The 15,719-nt window shown below is 41.7% G+C and overlaps 1 protein-coding gene across 5 annotated transcripts in view; it reads right to left on the bottom strand.

The window, feature by feature from the left end:
- The window catches only part of UBE2U (ubiquitin conjugating enzyme E2 U), a 376,214-nt gene that overhangs the window by 195,627 nt on the left and 164,868 nt on the right, over nt 1–15,719 (bottom strand). For all 5 annotated transcript variants that reach the window (XM_085602383.1, XM_085602382.1, XM_085602384.1 and 2 more), the window contains one exon: nt 10,590–10,687. In XM_085602383.1, coding sequence (XP_085458509.1) covers nt 10,590–10,687 — 98 coding nt within the window. The remainder of the gene's footprint in view (nt 1–10,589; nt 10,688–15,719) is intronic.

The following is a 15,719-nucleotide window of genomic DNA, read 5'->3' on the forward strand; positions in this document are numbered from 1 at the left end:
TCTGGTCTCCAGACTGGTGGCCGTTAGAATTAGGAGACTTGCCGGTCCCTGTCCCTAAAGTTAAAAACCTAGAAATTGTGTTTGACAACAAACTGTTGTTTGACAAACAGATAATCACAGTGACCTACTCCTCTTTCTTTACTTTACAGACCTTAAGAAAGGTCCTCCCCTTTATTCCACTTGTTCTAAGAAAACTAGTGGTTACCGCCCTCGTTCTTTCAAAGTTGGACTAGTGTAATGCCCTCTACATCAATATGCAGAAGAGGCTTCTTAATAAATTACAAGTCTTACAGAATGCTGCGGCAGGTATGCTGATGGGGACCCCTAAGCATAAATCTGCCTCTCGGGCTCCTGTACAACTTCATTGGCTCCCGGTTCACAAACTCATTGAATTTAAGGCCTTGTGTCTCGCTTTTAAAGCCCTGCAGGGCATAGGCCTGGATTATCTAAAGAAAAGGTTTTTCTGGTATGTCCCATCTAGGTCCCTGCAATCCTCCTCATGTCTCAATTTCGCCATTCCAAAACTCAAGAGAGCCCATTGGCGTGGAAGAAGTTTTGTCTATGGCTCTGCTCAACAGTGGAACTCCCTGCCGTTACAACTGAAGAAATGCACCGCTCTATCATCCTTTAGGAAAAACCTTAAGACTTGGCTTTTTATTCTTTAGGTCGGTTTTCTATTTCTTCTCTCTCTCTCTTCCCCTTCTGGTTAAATTGGCAGCGCCATGATGCCCACGGGCATACGCATGCTTTATAAAAATGTATTTACATTTTATTTCTCTTTGTTCTTTTGTATGAATTTTAGACAATATTTTAAACTATTTAGTAAACTGATCTTAAAATCCCGAGGTTTTAGGAAGTGCAGGGATGCATTGTTTTACCTACTGGTAAGGAAGAAAATGAAGTGACAGAGGCTAATGCGGAAAAAAGCAGCAATATTGGGTGAGAAAAAAAAATATATATATTATCATCACAAATAAAAAGCCACTTTCGTCAGTCCAGATAAGCAATGGCAGTATCAGGTGCCCGTGAATTGCCAGACCTCGGTAGTAGGAGGAAGCTGAGCGCTTCTGTTTTGAATGCAATACTGCGAGAAACTCTAACCGCCTTCCCACCAGTGGCCAATTCCAGTCCAAGAAACACAAACTGCTACGTAATGCAATGTACTCTGAAGGTAGCAGACTACTGACAACAGCAGCAACTACACACAGAGGGAAAGAAAAGAACACGAAGACGGAGTGAAAGTTAAAGAAACGAAGGAGACAAATGTGAAACAAGTTAGCTTTCATTTCATATATGAGGTGTGTGAAGCATGCATAGGTGTGATATATTCATATTCAACCAATTCTGTTAAATGAAAGTGTCCGTAGGTCTATGTTAAATAACTTGGGAGCATGTGGTTAGTGATTACTTAGAAGCATGAAGAGCTGATAGGGGTAAGCAAGATACAGGGGGCTCGAGCAAAATGGCGGAATTGGCCTCTTGCGCAGTGGGAGCTGGGCCACATTATTCCATAACGAGGGAGGCGATGAGGTTGATGGTCGGACTCGTGCATCCTTGATTTATTGTCGAACTCCTGCTATGTTTTGTTCCAATGCTTGTGTTGTATGGTTTAATGAATAAGTGGTTAGCTGACTTGGCTCACGCCTTTGTTCTTGGAAGCAACCCAAACCCTCCTGCTGGGCTCTGCCTCCGAGGTTTGTCTTGCTCCCTTCTGCAAGTTAAACAGGAAATGCACTAACTCAGCCCCATTAGCCCACTAGAAAGAGACCGAGGGCTTGATTTAGAGTTTGGGGGGTGCGGTACGTCCGCCAAAAAGTGGCAGGTGTCCCACCCGCCGCATTTAGGCCCAGATTCGGAGTTGGTCGGAGCCTTCCAAATCTCAGTTGGTGCAGGGGTCAAATTCCGAGTTGGGTGGTATTTACCGCACAGTACCTCACACTTTAGTAAATTATGCCAGGTCAAACCTGCTAGAATTTAACAAGGGAAAACAACACCGTTTGTACCGGAACATGTAGATTTTTGGGCGGTAAGCAGACATTGTGCTGCTCCACATTTCCCCTTCCATATATCAAATGAAAATACTGAGAAGTAAGTTATTGGGAAGATGCTAGCAAAGAGGGAGATTCCTGAGAGATGCTTCACCTTCTTGAAAGTCAGGACTAGCCAGTGGCAAACAAATAACGCAAACAATCTTCATGTAGCTGTGCAACCATTTTGCTCCCGTTTACCTTCTCTCTTACACAGTGTGCCCTTAGCGTGTCTTGGAAACGGACAGTTTGCTTTAACAGTGTACATGTCACCTAGTGGTGATGTGTTTGGAATGAACAATTCCTTTAGGAATAGAACCATAACCTGAATAAACTGTCCAGCATATTCAAAGTCTTGATCTCCAGTGAAGAAGGAAACTGGCATGCACTGTACAGTGGAGCGAATCTGCAGTAGTTTAATAGTTTGTGAAGAATGCTGGCAGGAAATGAATAATGCAAAAAGAACTATTGATGGACAGAATGCAGAACAATGTCATACATTCACCCCAGTACAGAGATCTGGGCCTAAATCCATCGTTTTTTTACTCACCATGCCATTCCAGTTTAGACCCAGCCATATGCAAATCAGTCTTGACCCTGTGCTCTATGGGAACAGTCCAGCCCGAACTGCCAGGCCAGGTCCTCCCTGGACTGGAACCAAGCATCCTAGGACCGGTTTCGGGGTTTCACCCCTCTTCAGCCAGGATAGCTTGATTCCAGTGGCATGGAGAGCACGGGATTCACGTCTGAGCATACCCGTCCCACTCGGGGTGACAAATGCAAAAAGAACTATTGATGGACAGAATGCAGAACAATGTCATACATTCACCCCAGTGCAGAGATCTGGGCCTAAATCCATCGTTTTGAATAATAAAATCATTAGAAACAGTCTTAGCAGAATCTCTGGTAAGGGGCTGGGAATAAGCATACTGCATACAAATAAGCTGAGCTCAAGATTAACTGCCCTTCGCAAATTTAAAGACAAGAACACTTCAGCAGTTCTACTGCTTGGTGATCTGTGTCTGGCCTATGAAATATATGGTCAGAAAGTCCACCATAACTGTTCGGTGTCCGAAATGAGGATTTTAAGTTCATCCCTAGGATGGTTTAAATCATTATCCTCTGATCTTAGTTGAATCAAATGTGTGATTTCCATATAAGAGCAGATGTCAACATTAAGGGGCCTATTCGAAAAGGAAAATGTGTGTGTGGGCAAATCTGCACATAGGTGTATGAAAAGCATTTTGTAGTACATGAGTAGTACTTCCGTAGTTCTACTAAACATACTACAAAAATCAAGTTTGTAAACGCCGTGTTAACACACTGAACCATTTTACTAAATGTATCAGGTATTTTAGTTATAGACTTCACGACTTTCCAATTTCCTTTGTACAATTCAACTGATAAGGGCTGACCAGTCAGTTAGTGAATTTCACAGATTCATGATTGCGATGGAACAATATCCATTGGTTCGGGGATGCTGACCTGCAGAGCTTCCTAAAACACTCTAGATTATTACTCTCAAGATACTGGTGCATATCAACACGTCTGAAAGTATCCAAACCTGCATCATTTGAGGTGATAAAATTAGAAAAGGCTATCACCAACTATCTTTGATGTATAATGAATAACTACTTATACAAAATGACCATTGATTTTGGACTTAGCAAGGATGCATGCTACTGGACTGATGTACATGAGAAATGGGAAGCTCAGTTCAGTACCTTGGCACAGTTTAAATAAAGAATACGAGGTACCGTGAAACAACAGTTTTATTGCAGACGAAATCAACATGAGGAAACCTCTGGAAGGTGTTTTACAGCTGTGCTATTCAAAAGGAAATGGCAGTTGATCAAAATGTATTCCTCATAAACAAATGTTTATGTCCTTTAAACTAGGCCTGTTTCTGGGTTGGCACCTTCAGGGGCCTGATCAAATAAACTACAGGCATCATGGTATAAGATTGAAACTTGTGCCATGCATTATACTCTCTTATTAAAGAATATTAAAAACCATGGTTGTCCTCAGAGTTCAGGCTGCAAAGATGCATTTGCCATGTGCAGCCAGGCTAGCTTGAATCCAGTGGCAAAGTGAGCAAGGGACACACACCTGGGCATACCCTGCCAACTTAGGGTGAACAAAGCAAACACAAGGAGATGATGGACAGAGCACTGAAACCTTTCAGACCCTCACCCCCAGTCATAGATCCTGCAGCACTTATTGTGCTAACCACCCTAAAACATGACTCAGGCCTGCCACTGGAGCCTGAGTGCAGTTTTAAACTGTCATGTCGATTTGGCATTTAAACAGCCTTGCTGAGCCTTAACCTCCTTTTTTATTACATATAAGTCACCCCAAGGTAGGCCCTAGGTAGCCCATAGGGCAGGGTACTATCTAATTAAACGGTTGCAGCACAAACCGGCCACCCTGGGTCAAAACAAATAACAGTGTAGGGGAATCCCTTTTATAGGATGAATTCCCTCACCCACCCGTGGGTGGCATGCTTCATCATCGGGAACCTCCTCGCACTGCGAACCTGGTCGCGGTGCAGGCTACGACCCCCTCACTGTGAGGGAGGAGCGCAGGGATGTTTTGATTGTGGTTTACAAAAGAGGTATGCTAAAACCTTCAGATGAGCCGGGTGTGGAGGGAGTGTGTGTAGGTAGTGAAAGTGAAGTTAAGACTAACTCCCTGGTATGTTAAAAGTACATTTTAATGGAACATCCGAGGGTCAGGATTAAAAGGAGTGTATGAGCCATGACTGGAAAATTTAACCTTGCATAGTTCAATGTGGTCAAAAGTATATGTAGCTTTACCAGGGCTCTCACCCTAGTCAACCAACAGCCACATTTCTCACACAATTAAACAAGGAGTTCAACTTTTGTTTACCCAAAGGTTTACAGCCAAGAAAAAACAAGATAACTCATCCCAAATAAATACAGATTAGTAGCTAATTATTTTGCAGATACATTACATTGGTCAGAGCTCCTGGGTCTCATAAAGACATTGACTGAAAAATTCTAGAAACTAAAAAGTATACATATATATGGAACCATTATATTCCTAATATGATAAAGTAGACACACATACTGAGGGGGTCTCACACCTAGATCAGCATCAGTCCGATCTAAAGATTGTTAAGAACATAGGGGGATAAAATTAATGATGGCAGAGACGACTGGAAGTACAATGAAAGGAAGAGATGAAGTGAACCTTGCGTGAGAAACACAGGATATATGTTAACTCAGGCTGGAAAAAAAGGGAATTTTGTTTAACAGCAATTGTAAGCTGCAGACTGAAAAGAATCAGGCTCATCAATAAAGCCGATATTAGCATTGTGTCAGGGAGTGATACTAATTGCATTTAAAGACATTAATCAGGGCCCTAAACCTTTCCCACCTCAAACCCACTAATACACACTCCCTTTACCACTCCCAACCCATACATCCTCATTCAGCAGAGTTGGCTCCTTATAAATGATTGTTCAACAATCACAGACGAAATATTCTTTGTTTGCTCTCTTACTTTAAACTGGACCGACTGCAGTCACTAAAAATCTTTTTATGAGAAGGTCTTTCACCAGTGCTGCAAAAATGTCACCCGGTTTCAGAAACCTCACACAAAACCTCCTAAGGAAGACTGGAGTCATTGTCAATGAATCAACATACCTAAAGTGACATAAAACACATCTCTTTAAACAACACTGCATCACAATGAAGTAAATGTTCCACTAAACTCTCTATCCTCCACTATCAGAACCTAGCTTAACCTCCAGCAAATTGTTTGCTGCCTCCTGCCTCTAACCCTGTAATGTGCTTCACTGTCTTTTGGTCAGGTTTGTGCTATACAAACACTAAATACATATGGATGTATGTATATATATTCTCTATACAAAACATCAGCATTCAAGACTTCATCATGACAGCCTATAATACACTGGTCACATGCACCTACCTTCTCTTACTCATTTTCTGGATGCACAGGCTGCTACCGAAAAAGAGCATTGAGTACATGCCATCAAGGTAATCACTTTAAACCATCTCAAACATTTCATTCTGTGTTGAAATAAGGTCACCCACCAACAGAGAGCAAACATGACCTCTCGGAATTTAACTATCTTCTCTTGATTATCTCACAGCCGGATCAAATAACAGGGGTTAATTAGCTCCATAATAGCTCTCATGAAGCGTCTACAGAGTTATGTCTCTTAAAACACCCATGCAACAAACTATTGACTGAAGGCTAGCTGGCAACAAACTATTGACCGAAGACCAGCTGGCTTAAAGAGATAATGATATTTAATACAGAAATCACTGTTCTTCCAACAGCAATGGAAGAAATGTGATAATCAACGTAGCAAATCATGTCTCCAACTACACAACATCATCCGCAAATCATCCATCGGGAAAACAAAGACACATCACTCCTAAACGGAACTCACACACAAAATTCTTGCCAAAGGAATTCCATAGGTACCTCACAGACTTCCACATCTTTGCACATTTGCAAAGATCCCACACCCTCAAACTACCTGCAAAATACACACACAGTTGAACTTGCATAGAAAGCAAACATAATGGAACAATACCACGGGAATGACACACTTGGTCATCCAGATCAAGAATAAGAAGATTAGATGGCCGGCAGACATTGAAGCCTGGTGTCAATTAGCTCTCAGTCTAACAATTTAATGATGTCATCAGCTAGCAACCTTGCCTGCAAAAACTTTCAAGAGCATTTTTATAATATTGATTGTCAACAACCTGCAAAAACCATCCTCAGCAACTGCCTACTAAGAAGCACCTAACAATCGGACCTCAAGATCTGCTACATATGACCATTCATGAAGACGACAACTCTAAATGCAAAAACCCTGGCAGCTATAGACTGACTAGAAATCGCACCGCCTTAGGAAAACCGATCAAAAGAGCAGCATTTATTCATGTTTGAAATTTCCTGGAAGAAAATAATCTACTTTCGGACAAACAAACAAAGGTTGCACCCTGGAAATTGCATTGACTACAGTCCGATTTGGACGTGGGAAGGTCTGAAGACAACAGTAGCTAGAAGTGCAGCTACTGCATTTCTACTACTTGACCCATCCACCATGTCTGACCGAGCCAAGCACCACTTTATCCTACTGACAATAGAGGAACTTGGCATCAGAGAAACCATTGCTGACTGAACTCCTTATCTAACAGATCCAGTAACATATGACAGCCCCAGTTAACATACCTTAATACTCAATGATTTCACCACTTTAATCTTTAAAATCTGATGGACCTAGACATCCCAAACTGTCTCCGTGCCATTGACCGAATGGATGCTGAGGTATCACTTAGAACTGAAGTCATCCAAATGTGGGTAGAATATGACCTTCCAGCCCCAAGAACTTGGCAACTTAGACAGTGTGTAGTTGCACCATCCACATGTATGACAAAAATATATGTATGCCGGGAGCAGCACCGTGCTCTGATGGGCTGCAATGTAAATGCACTGCAATGAAACATGGCAGGAAAAAAAATATCCTTGCTATGTACGAAAAGCTTATTCATTTTATTTTCAGAAATCAGACCCTAATGTGTGCCTTTTAAGCCCAAAGGGTAAGGTGCTAATATATAAAAACATAGTATACCACATCTTGGGGTTAGTGTGCCCTCACAGTAATATAAAAGCCACTGTGTAGGCCTTGTAGACTATTCCCTAATCAAGCTTAGATCGGATTCAGTCAATCAATCAGGATTTATAAAGCGCGGCTAATCACCCGATAGAGTATCCAGGCGCTTGCAGGCCCAGGAGGCTTATTTGAACAGCCTGGTCTTGAGGGCCATTTGTAATTCCAGAAGTGAGGTGATGGTCTGGAGGTGCGTGGAGAGGCTGTTCCAGGTCTTTGCCGCAATGTGGGAGAGGGAGCACCGACCACATCTGTTTCGGTAAATGCTGAGAGTATGGGCAAGTGAAGTGGAGCGTAGTCTTCTGGATGGTTGGTGGAGGTTCAGGCGGTGGTTAATGTAGGCGGTTCCCTGGCTGTGTAGAGCCTTATGTGCGTTGGTCAGCAGAAAAAAATCTTAAATCTTTAGCTCCCTTAGAAAAAGGCAACAAAAATGCTTCCAGGCCATCAGAGCTTGAATACACATCCTTGTTTGGTAGAGTTAACACCTTTAGCTAAGTGAAAAATGGCCTGCTTCGGAGTCCATGGAGGGCTGATATTAACTGCAGACCACCATGCGGGGATTAGCGATGTGACAGTGGAGAGGAAAAGGCTGCATAACAAAGGACAAATTGACTTAGAGTTGTCAAGGAGGGCTTCTGTTCATCTCTAGGACTCTCCCAGATAGTCATGATCCAATCATAGATGGAGGGACAACCAGTTTTGCCTCTCTCAACTGGGAGGAGAGCTCATCTAAATAGGGAAGTGGCTTAAGAGCTGAAGACAGCCTGTATGATGGCAGTAAATTACCCAGGTAAATTAACCAGGGCCCCCTGAAACAGGGGCTCCCGGGTCATTTTACAATAGGGAAACGAGGAAGTGCTGGATAAGGATGTGGGGGACCGTGAGGAGATAAGATTCAGTGGTAGAATTTCTGCAATCGCTGGCTAGTGCACAGGGTAAATCTGGCACCTCCATCACCACTTTCTTAGAACATTCTTGGGCCTGGTAGGATTATCTGAAGAAGGCCAAGCTGGAAGAAAAATCCTGCTGGAAGAGGACTCCTACAAGGATTCAACGACTCCTAACTCCAGGTGGCATCAGGAGCTGGAAGCGCTTTCCAAAAATAAAGTAGTTGGCCTCATGTTTTCCTGCTTCAGGGACACAAACACAGTTAGAGTCCTGAGTCCAAGAGGCTTAGCTGATCACAGAGGACTGGACCTTTTAGGAGACTTGGCAGGAGAGAGACCTGCTACTTTACATAGCTTTGGGTTGCCAGTACCAGCCTGCCAAGACATACAAAATATTGTAACAGACACATTTACCAGACATACATGTCCTAAAATTACCGGTACTTTTCTATTGTGCTACTTTGCCATAGCACCGCCAGGAATTCTACTTGTTCAGAACATAGACATGCAACTGATATATTTATTAGCACATTGGGCCTCGCTAGGGGTAGGTAAGCACTATACAATGGCAACACAATACAATACAATTAATCTCCCTGTACAGTTTTGCTGAGCTCTGGCGGATGAGTGGTTGTACTAAGCAAAATTATGAATATATTTATTTCATGTCCAAAGACTACAAGGTACTGAAGAAAATAGAACCCTAAGAAGAGCTCTTATTAATCTGCAACATTTATACATGAATATATATTTCATTTCATTCATTTATCAGCTTTATTTCGGTCACTAGGACCATAAAAGAATAAAACAAATATGCAAAAGAGAAAAAGAGAAAAATTTGGTACAATCAAAAACAAATTAGAATATATATATATGTGTGTGTATTTAAATATAAATTAAAATTATGAGGGTCTAATACACTGAAAAGATACAAAATGTAAAGCTAATTAAAATAAAAGTACAGTAACATTAAATACCAATTTATTTTAAAAAGAATTAAAAAAAAAAATAGGTCTTGTACAACATAATGAAATAACTTTTCCCGTCTTCAAAGTACACTAAATCATCAAACACTGAAATATATATCTCACACATGCATGCAACACACAAAAATATTTTCTTTTATATCTTACTGCATTTTTTTTCTGAGCTCTCGAGGACCAGTTTCACCCCAAAATGGTCACCAAGTGCCTTTTAAATGACGATGGGGTGATTCCCCAGATGGCCACTCAGAATAACCACTCTTGCTATACTTCAGATGGCCATTTACCATTCAGTGCGCCCAGCAGCTCCCTCCCCTACTGTGCTTTTCAGCACATCCAGTGGTTTTCTTGCTATGCTACTGCTATGCTGCTGCTTTTGAGCATGCCTAGGGTCTCCCTTCATCCTGCCCCTGGACCACTGCCTAAAGCCACCATTCCAAGATGGCCACCTCGAGCTAACCTTCAGCATGCCTAGAGATTCTCTGTCTCCCTGCGGCGGGGCCGCTGCTGCTGTTCAGCACGTTTGTAGGCCCCTTGACTCACTGATGACAACTACTGGAAAAGCCAACAGGTCTGCTTTGTTGTAACTCAAACTGCAAGTTAGAACTCTTGGCTTTGCTAATGGTTGCCAACGCCAGTTATGTCCTCGCAGGTTTTCCAGTTAACTCGATGCCTGCATCTCTCTTTAAATCATGCCTTAAATGTAAACATGTAAAAAACAAAGAGAAACTGAGCTTTGATATGTGTAATATTCATTGGCATGATTGACAGAAGCACAACATTTTTACCATAATAAACTGGTCTGTATTCCACTGAAGCCACACAGGCGTTTCGAATGCATTCACATTAGCGTTAAGTAAACCCACTGCTTCTGGACTTTATTTCCTTAGGTATGATTTTGGCTATTTTCATTAACTCTTGAAAACGTTTTTAATCCGTAAATGATGAAATGGTATTGTCAAAAATATATTTATTGTTATATAATATACTTTATATTACTATCTTTCTGCAGCCGTACCTGAATTGTCAGCAAAATGCTGCTCATGGTACTCCGGGTATCCCATTCCTCTGGATTGTCCAAAAAATTGATACAAGGCTTGCCAGAGGAGACACTAACTGGAAAAAGAGGACTATGGTTAACAATGACAACATGAATGTTGAGCAATACCGATACAAATTGTAATAGTTCGTGTTTCATTGTCAAAAGTTTCCTAAATGACAGTATGAGAAATGAAGTGATAAGTAAGTACAATTAGGAATTTGTAATAATTGTTCATACCCCTTGGACACATGGAATCTGGGTACTTACTGGTGTTTATGGAACTACAGGCATGCCTGATGATTGGCATCGCCTAGAGACAACTTAGCAACTATTTACCGTGTGAACTGGCACATTCACCCACTCAGAAATATAGCTCTAGAGTCCATGGCCCAATTCACAAAGGTACATTTGGTCACATGAACACATATAAAACCTAATTTACTTTTTTTTACCCTGGCAGCAATCCTCAAAGAGATTCCTGGTGGGTGAAAGTGGTTTTACACATGTGGATTTAAATCTGCACTCTTAAAACCCCTCAAGGGGTGGGAAATTGGTGGCCCAAGGCTACGGTCACCCACTGTGGACTTCTCTGCTATGAAGAACTCAGAAAAGCGGGAATAGGAGCTGGTGGGAAAGTCACCTGACATTCCTTTAGTTTCTATCGAGAATGGTGAATATGAAAAGGCAGTAGATCTGCACTCCCACGTAGACGTAAATCTATGGGTGCAGCTGTACTCCTTCTTTTGTGAATCTGGCCCAATATCTGGATACATGACAGAGCCCCAGGCAGGCCGATCCATTCTGAGGTGATGAGGGCCAGGGTGAATCATGCAATACAGTTTAAAAATCAAACGCAAGTGGCAAAAATAATAACATTTTACAGTGACGTAAGAAAATAACATTTGGGATACTCATAGCGACTTTCGTGTGGGTACTTTTTACTCCCTCTTCAACCAGATTTATGGGATTTCTTGTCTTTACGACAGTGAACCTCTTTAAGCAGCAGCATAACTGGCTCGCTTGAGGGGCCAGTAGTCCCACCTCTGTGAGCCTGCCGGCTCGCCTCACCTCAAACGGCTTCTCCTACGAATGTATTTATTTATTTTAGTTTCATAGCACGCTCATGACCCGCAGGGTGACTGAGCACTTTACAGAACAACTGGTTTGTGCACGTTTTGAACAATTTAGGGTAACTGGAGAGAATAAAATAACATTTTAATTCCACTAGAAGCTGGCTTTTCAGCGACAGAAATGACCCTGCAGTTAGAATTAAATTAGATCTCTTGGAACTGCACTGAATACTGGGCGGATGAAAAATAACACCCCCCACTCCTCCACCCCTGACAACAACACCGCTGATGTGCGTACATGACGCCCTGCAACACATTAGGTGACAGACAACACTGATTAAAGAGACCCGTTATGGCATGGCTCCTGGATAGCTCGAGGTACAGAGGTCCAAAGGTCCAAAGGATGACGGATTCCAAGCCTAGAACCTCATAGTATTTCTAAGCTAGGTGGCATCTCGGCTTCCAGCCACATACAAATGTTCAACAATTATGCAAAATCCAGTTTTTTGTTATTTGCAAATCCGTCATGCTTAAGAGGCATAAAAAGGAACGTTGACAAACGTGCCAGAGACTAGCGTCTTGGAGGCTAAAGTAACAATGGGATGGCTGGGAAGGAAAGGAATTTAAAGGATAAATGGATAACAGATACTTAATACACCTAGGCTCTAGGTAAATTACTTGGAAAATGGGAGTGTGTGGCATTAGCAAATTGGACGAGGGAGAAAGGACAGGAGCAAAGATTGCTTCTCGTACCCCGGCCATAGCTGCACGCCCCCGGCTGATACAATTTAAATATTTTCACTGAATCCTCTTCCACCTAGCCAAGCTGCGGGAGATGGGTAAGGCCTAATCCCTGTTGTTTGCGTTGCAAATTTGCGAACGGCAACTTCCTGAAAACTATTTGGACTGCCCAGTCATTGCTCACAGTACCGGAAGTGAATTCACCAAACCCTTGGGAACATACTGGGGAAAACCGGTCAATTCTGATCCTAAAGTGGCCCAATAGGTATAACGGACGACTGGGAGGGGTCAGTAAGTGCCCGCCCGTTGACTGGTGTGGGGCTTTTGGTAGCCAAAAGGGACATAGCTCAGAGATAGAAGGCCCCAACACATGGAGAATGGTGCAGAAGGGCTTACTGCTCGAAATCAGAGGAACCAATATAAAGCATGGGGCTGTGCCAAAAAACATCAGAAGATCTGAAGGCCGGGTGGAGCTACTATTATGAGATTGATACATAGGAAGTGATTGATGCTGTGATCCTATTGCTAAATATTGGAAATGGTAACCACTTAAATGAATGTGGGTAGATATAGAGAGAAATTGTAATAATGCATGAATGATTTGACACATCTGGAGCATAAAATGTTTAAACAACAAAAAGATCTATAATGAGAAGTAACATGTCAAAGGTGAAGAGTGTAGAAGATATATGTATTGGTGGGATGTATGTTACAGTGTGCAATAAAAGAGGTTTTTAAACATATATGTTCTATATTTATGAGCAGTCATAAAAAGGTGATCTCCGTAAAAGGGCTAGGAGCTGTGTTATAAAGTCGGAGTATTTTCTTCCACAGAGTTTGTTTCAGATTTTCAATGTGGGAAAACCCTTCTTGCAATTGACATTGTTGTTCAAAAAGTAGTTAAAAACATTTGTTAATGTCATACGGAGGAACTGACCTAATGACCAGTGAAATGGAGTACCACAACCTCGCAACGTTTTCTGCGAAGGATCATTTATGGGTATTTTCCTTATATAATCTTTGTATTTCAGGGAGTAGACTGCCTTTGCTCCAAAGAAAGTGTTGAACACCTGAATCTTAGTATTTATGCAGGGTACGTGGTGGTTCCAGAAACACAGCTTTGTGTGTGATGAATGCTAGTCTGTAGATTGTCGGTCAGAGATTCATCATGGGCTGAAGCAGGGGTGCCTATTGGATCCTTTTCTTTTCTTGCTTTATATTAATGATTTGCCGAGTAGGTTGCAGCTCTGTAAAAGGATTCCATGAAACTAGGAACAATTAAACTTAGCTGCCTGCTTTATGCAGGTGATACCATCCTGTTAGACCTAACTCCAATTGGACTACAAAGGCGACTTAATGAGTTGGCGCACTATTCAGATGATCTCTTTCTAAAAATAAATATCTAATAAAGTAAAATTATGGTTTGCAGATATCAGGGATGCGGGGTTAGGAAAAATATGCATTGGTTTTTGGGGAAGGGCAAACTTGCCGTAGTGAAGTTATACTCGTATTTAGGAAGAATCTTTGCAAGCAATTGCTCTAGCAGTGACCACATTGACCAGTGCAGAAGTAAGGCAATATCCCAGGCCTTCGCAATCGTCAGACTTTAAAAATGTTGTGGGCAAGGACACTATGCACAAGTCTTATCAGTTTACAAAATTAAGATCCCACCTGTTCTAAGTTATGCTTGTGAATCAGTAGATGAACAGCAGTGGAATTATTTCGATTAAGTAGAAGGGCACATCTAGCGCCGAATGAGTAATCTGAACCGCGCAGCCTCCATAGTGGCGATTGGCTCAAACCCTGGCAACTTTCGACCTATGTTTTCGCCATGGCTGCGTGCTTAAGATGGAGCAATGCACTACTGAATAGTGTTGAGAACCCTCTAAGGGTAGCATTGTGTGAGAAAATATTTGCCTCCCTGAAGGGGAGGCAAATCCCCGTCTTCCCTTCCCCTCCCCTCCCCACCTCCGCTCCAAACCCCTCCCTTTTGTCTTTCTCATAGTTCTCTTCAGGAACTCTGGGAAAGCTGCAAATTTATTTGAAATAGAGCATAGTGGCATGGGCTCTCTTCCTAAACAAATTCTGAAAATTCGAATGAAAAAATAATTTATGAGGTCTCCTATAAAAGAGATACTGCATTGTGCTCAGTGCACTCCAGTCATACTATAATAGTGGGGAGCAGTATTTATAAACAGACTCAACCTTACATTGTATGGAATCTTCCCCATGGAGTGCGCAGAACCATCTTGTTGTTAAGGTTGAACTCGCTTCCTTTACGAATCATAACAGGAGCGTGGGAGGATCTACCAAGGCAGGACAGACTTTATCATCTATGCAGAAACTGGGTGCAGGATCTAAATCATGTTTTGTCTGTCCCCTATTACAACCCACACAACGTCACTTTTTGAGACCACTGTATCTAAAATATAACATTGCTACATCTGAGGAGGCCCGGAATTGTTTCTTGCCCACCCCCGTCTCGAACCAGTATGCTTCAAAATGTTCTGCTTGTTTAAACAATTTTTAAATATGTTTTTGAGGATTACTGTGCTGTGTTTAGCTGTAGCAGGCTAAATAGGGCACCCTCTGGGTAAACCCAATGCATATTAGAAGCAAAATCTTAGAGTCTTTTTTATCATACAGTTGAAGTTGTTAGGGTATTCAATGGCATGATATGATTTGCATTGACCAAATTAGGATGGTACCCTAAAGGATTGGTGCAATTGGTACCGTAGCCGCGGTCTTGTCTTTTCAACACCTTGTATGCTGCTATGAATTCTGTCCCATACAATGAAATACGTATTTGTTAGGCTTTTTTATGTAATCTGCATAAGGTCCACTTAGCGCAAAATTAATTTTTCACCATAATTAGAATCTTTTAAAGGATTTGGAAAATTGTTATCATACTCAAGCACTTGCACTTTTGATTTTTCTTATGCTGCTATGTATTGTATACTGTACAACGAAATCTTGTATGCTGCTATGAATTCCGTATCGCATAATGAAATATGTATTTGTTAGGCCTCTTGTACGTAATCTGCATAAGGTCCATTTAGTGCGAAATATTGCATAATGAAATACGTATTTGTTAGGCTTCTTGTACATAATCTGCATAAGGTCCATTTAGTGCAAAATGTTTTTTTTCTTTATAATCCGAATCTTTTAAAGGATTTGTGAAATTGTTATCATACTCGAGCACTCACACTTTCGATATCTCTTATGCTGCTATGTATTGTGTACTGTACAACGAAATCTGCAACTTTTAGGTCCTTTTGTTAAATAATCCCTGTTG

Source organism: Triturus cristatus, chromosome 4_2 (genome assembly GCF_964204655.1).
Source record: "Triturus cristatus chromosome 4_2, aTriCri1.1, whole genome shotgun sequence".
In the NCBI taxonomy this organism is placed as follows: domain Eukaryota; kingdom Metazoa; phylum Chordata; class Amphibia; order Caudata; family Salamandridae; genus Triturus; species Triturus cristatus.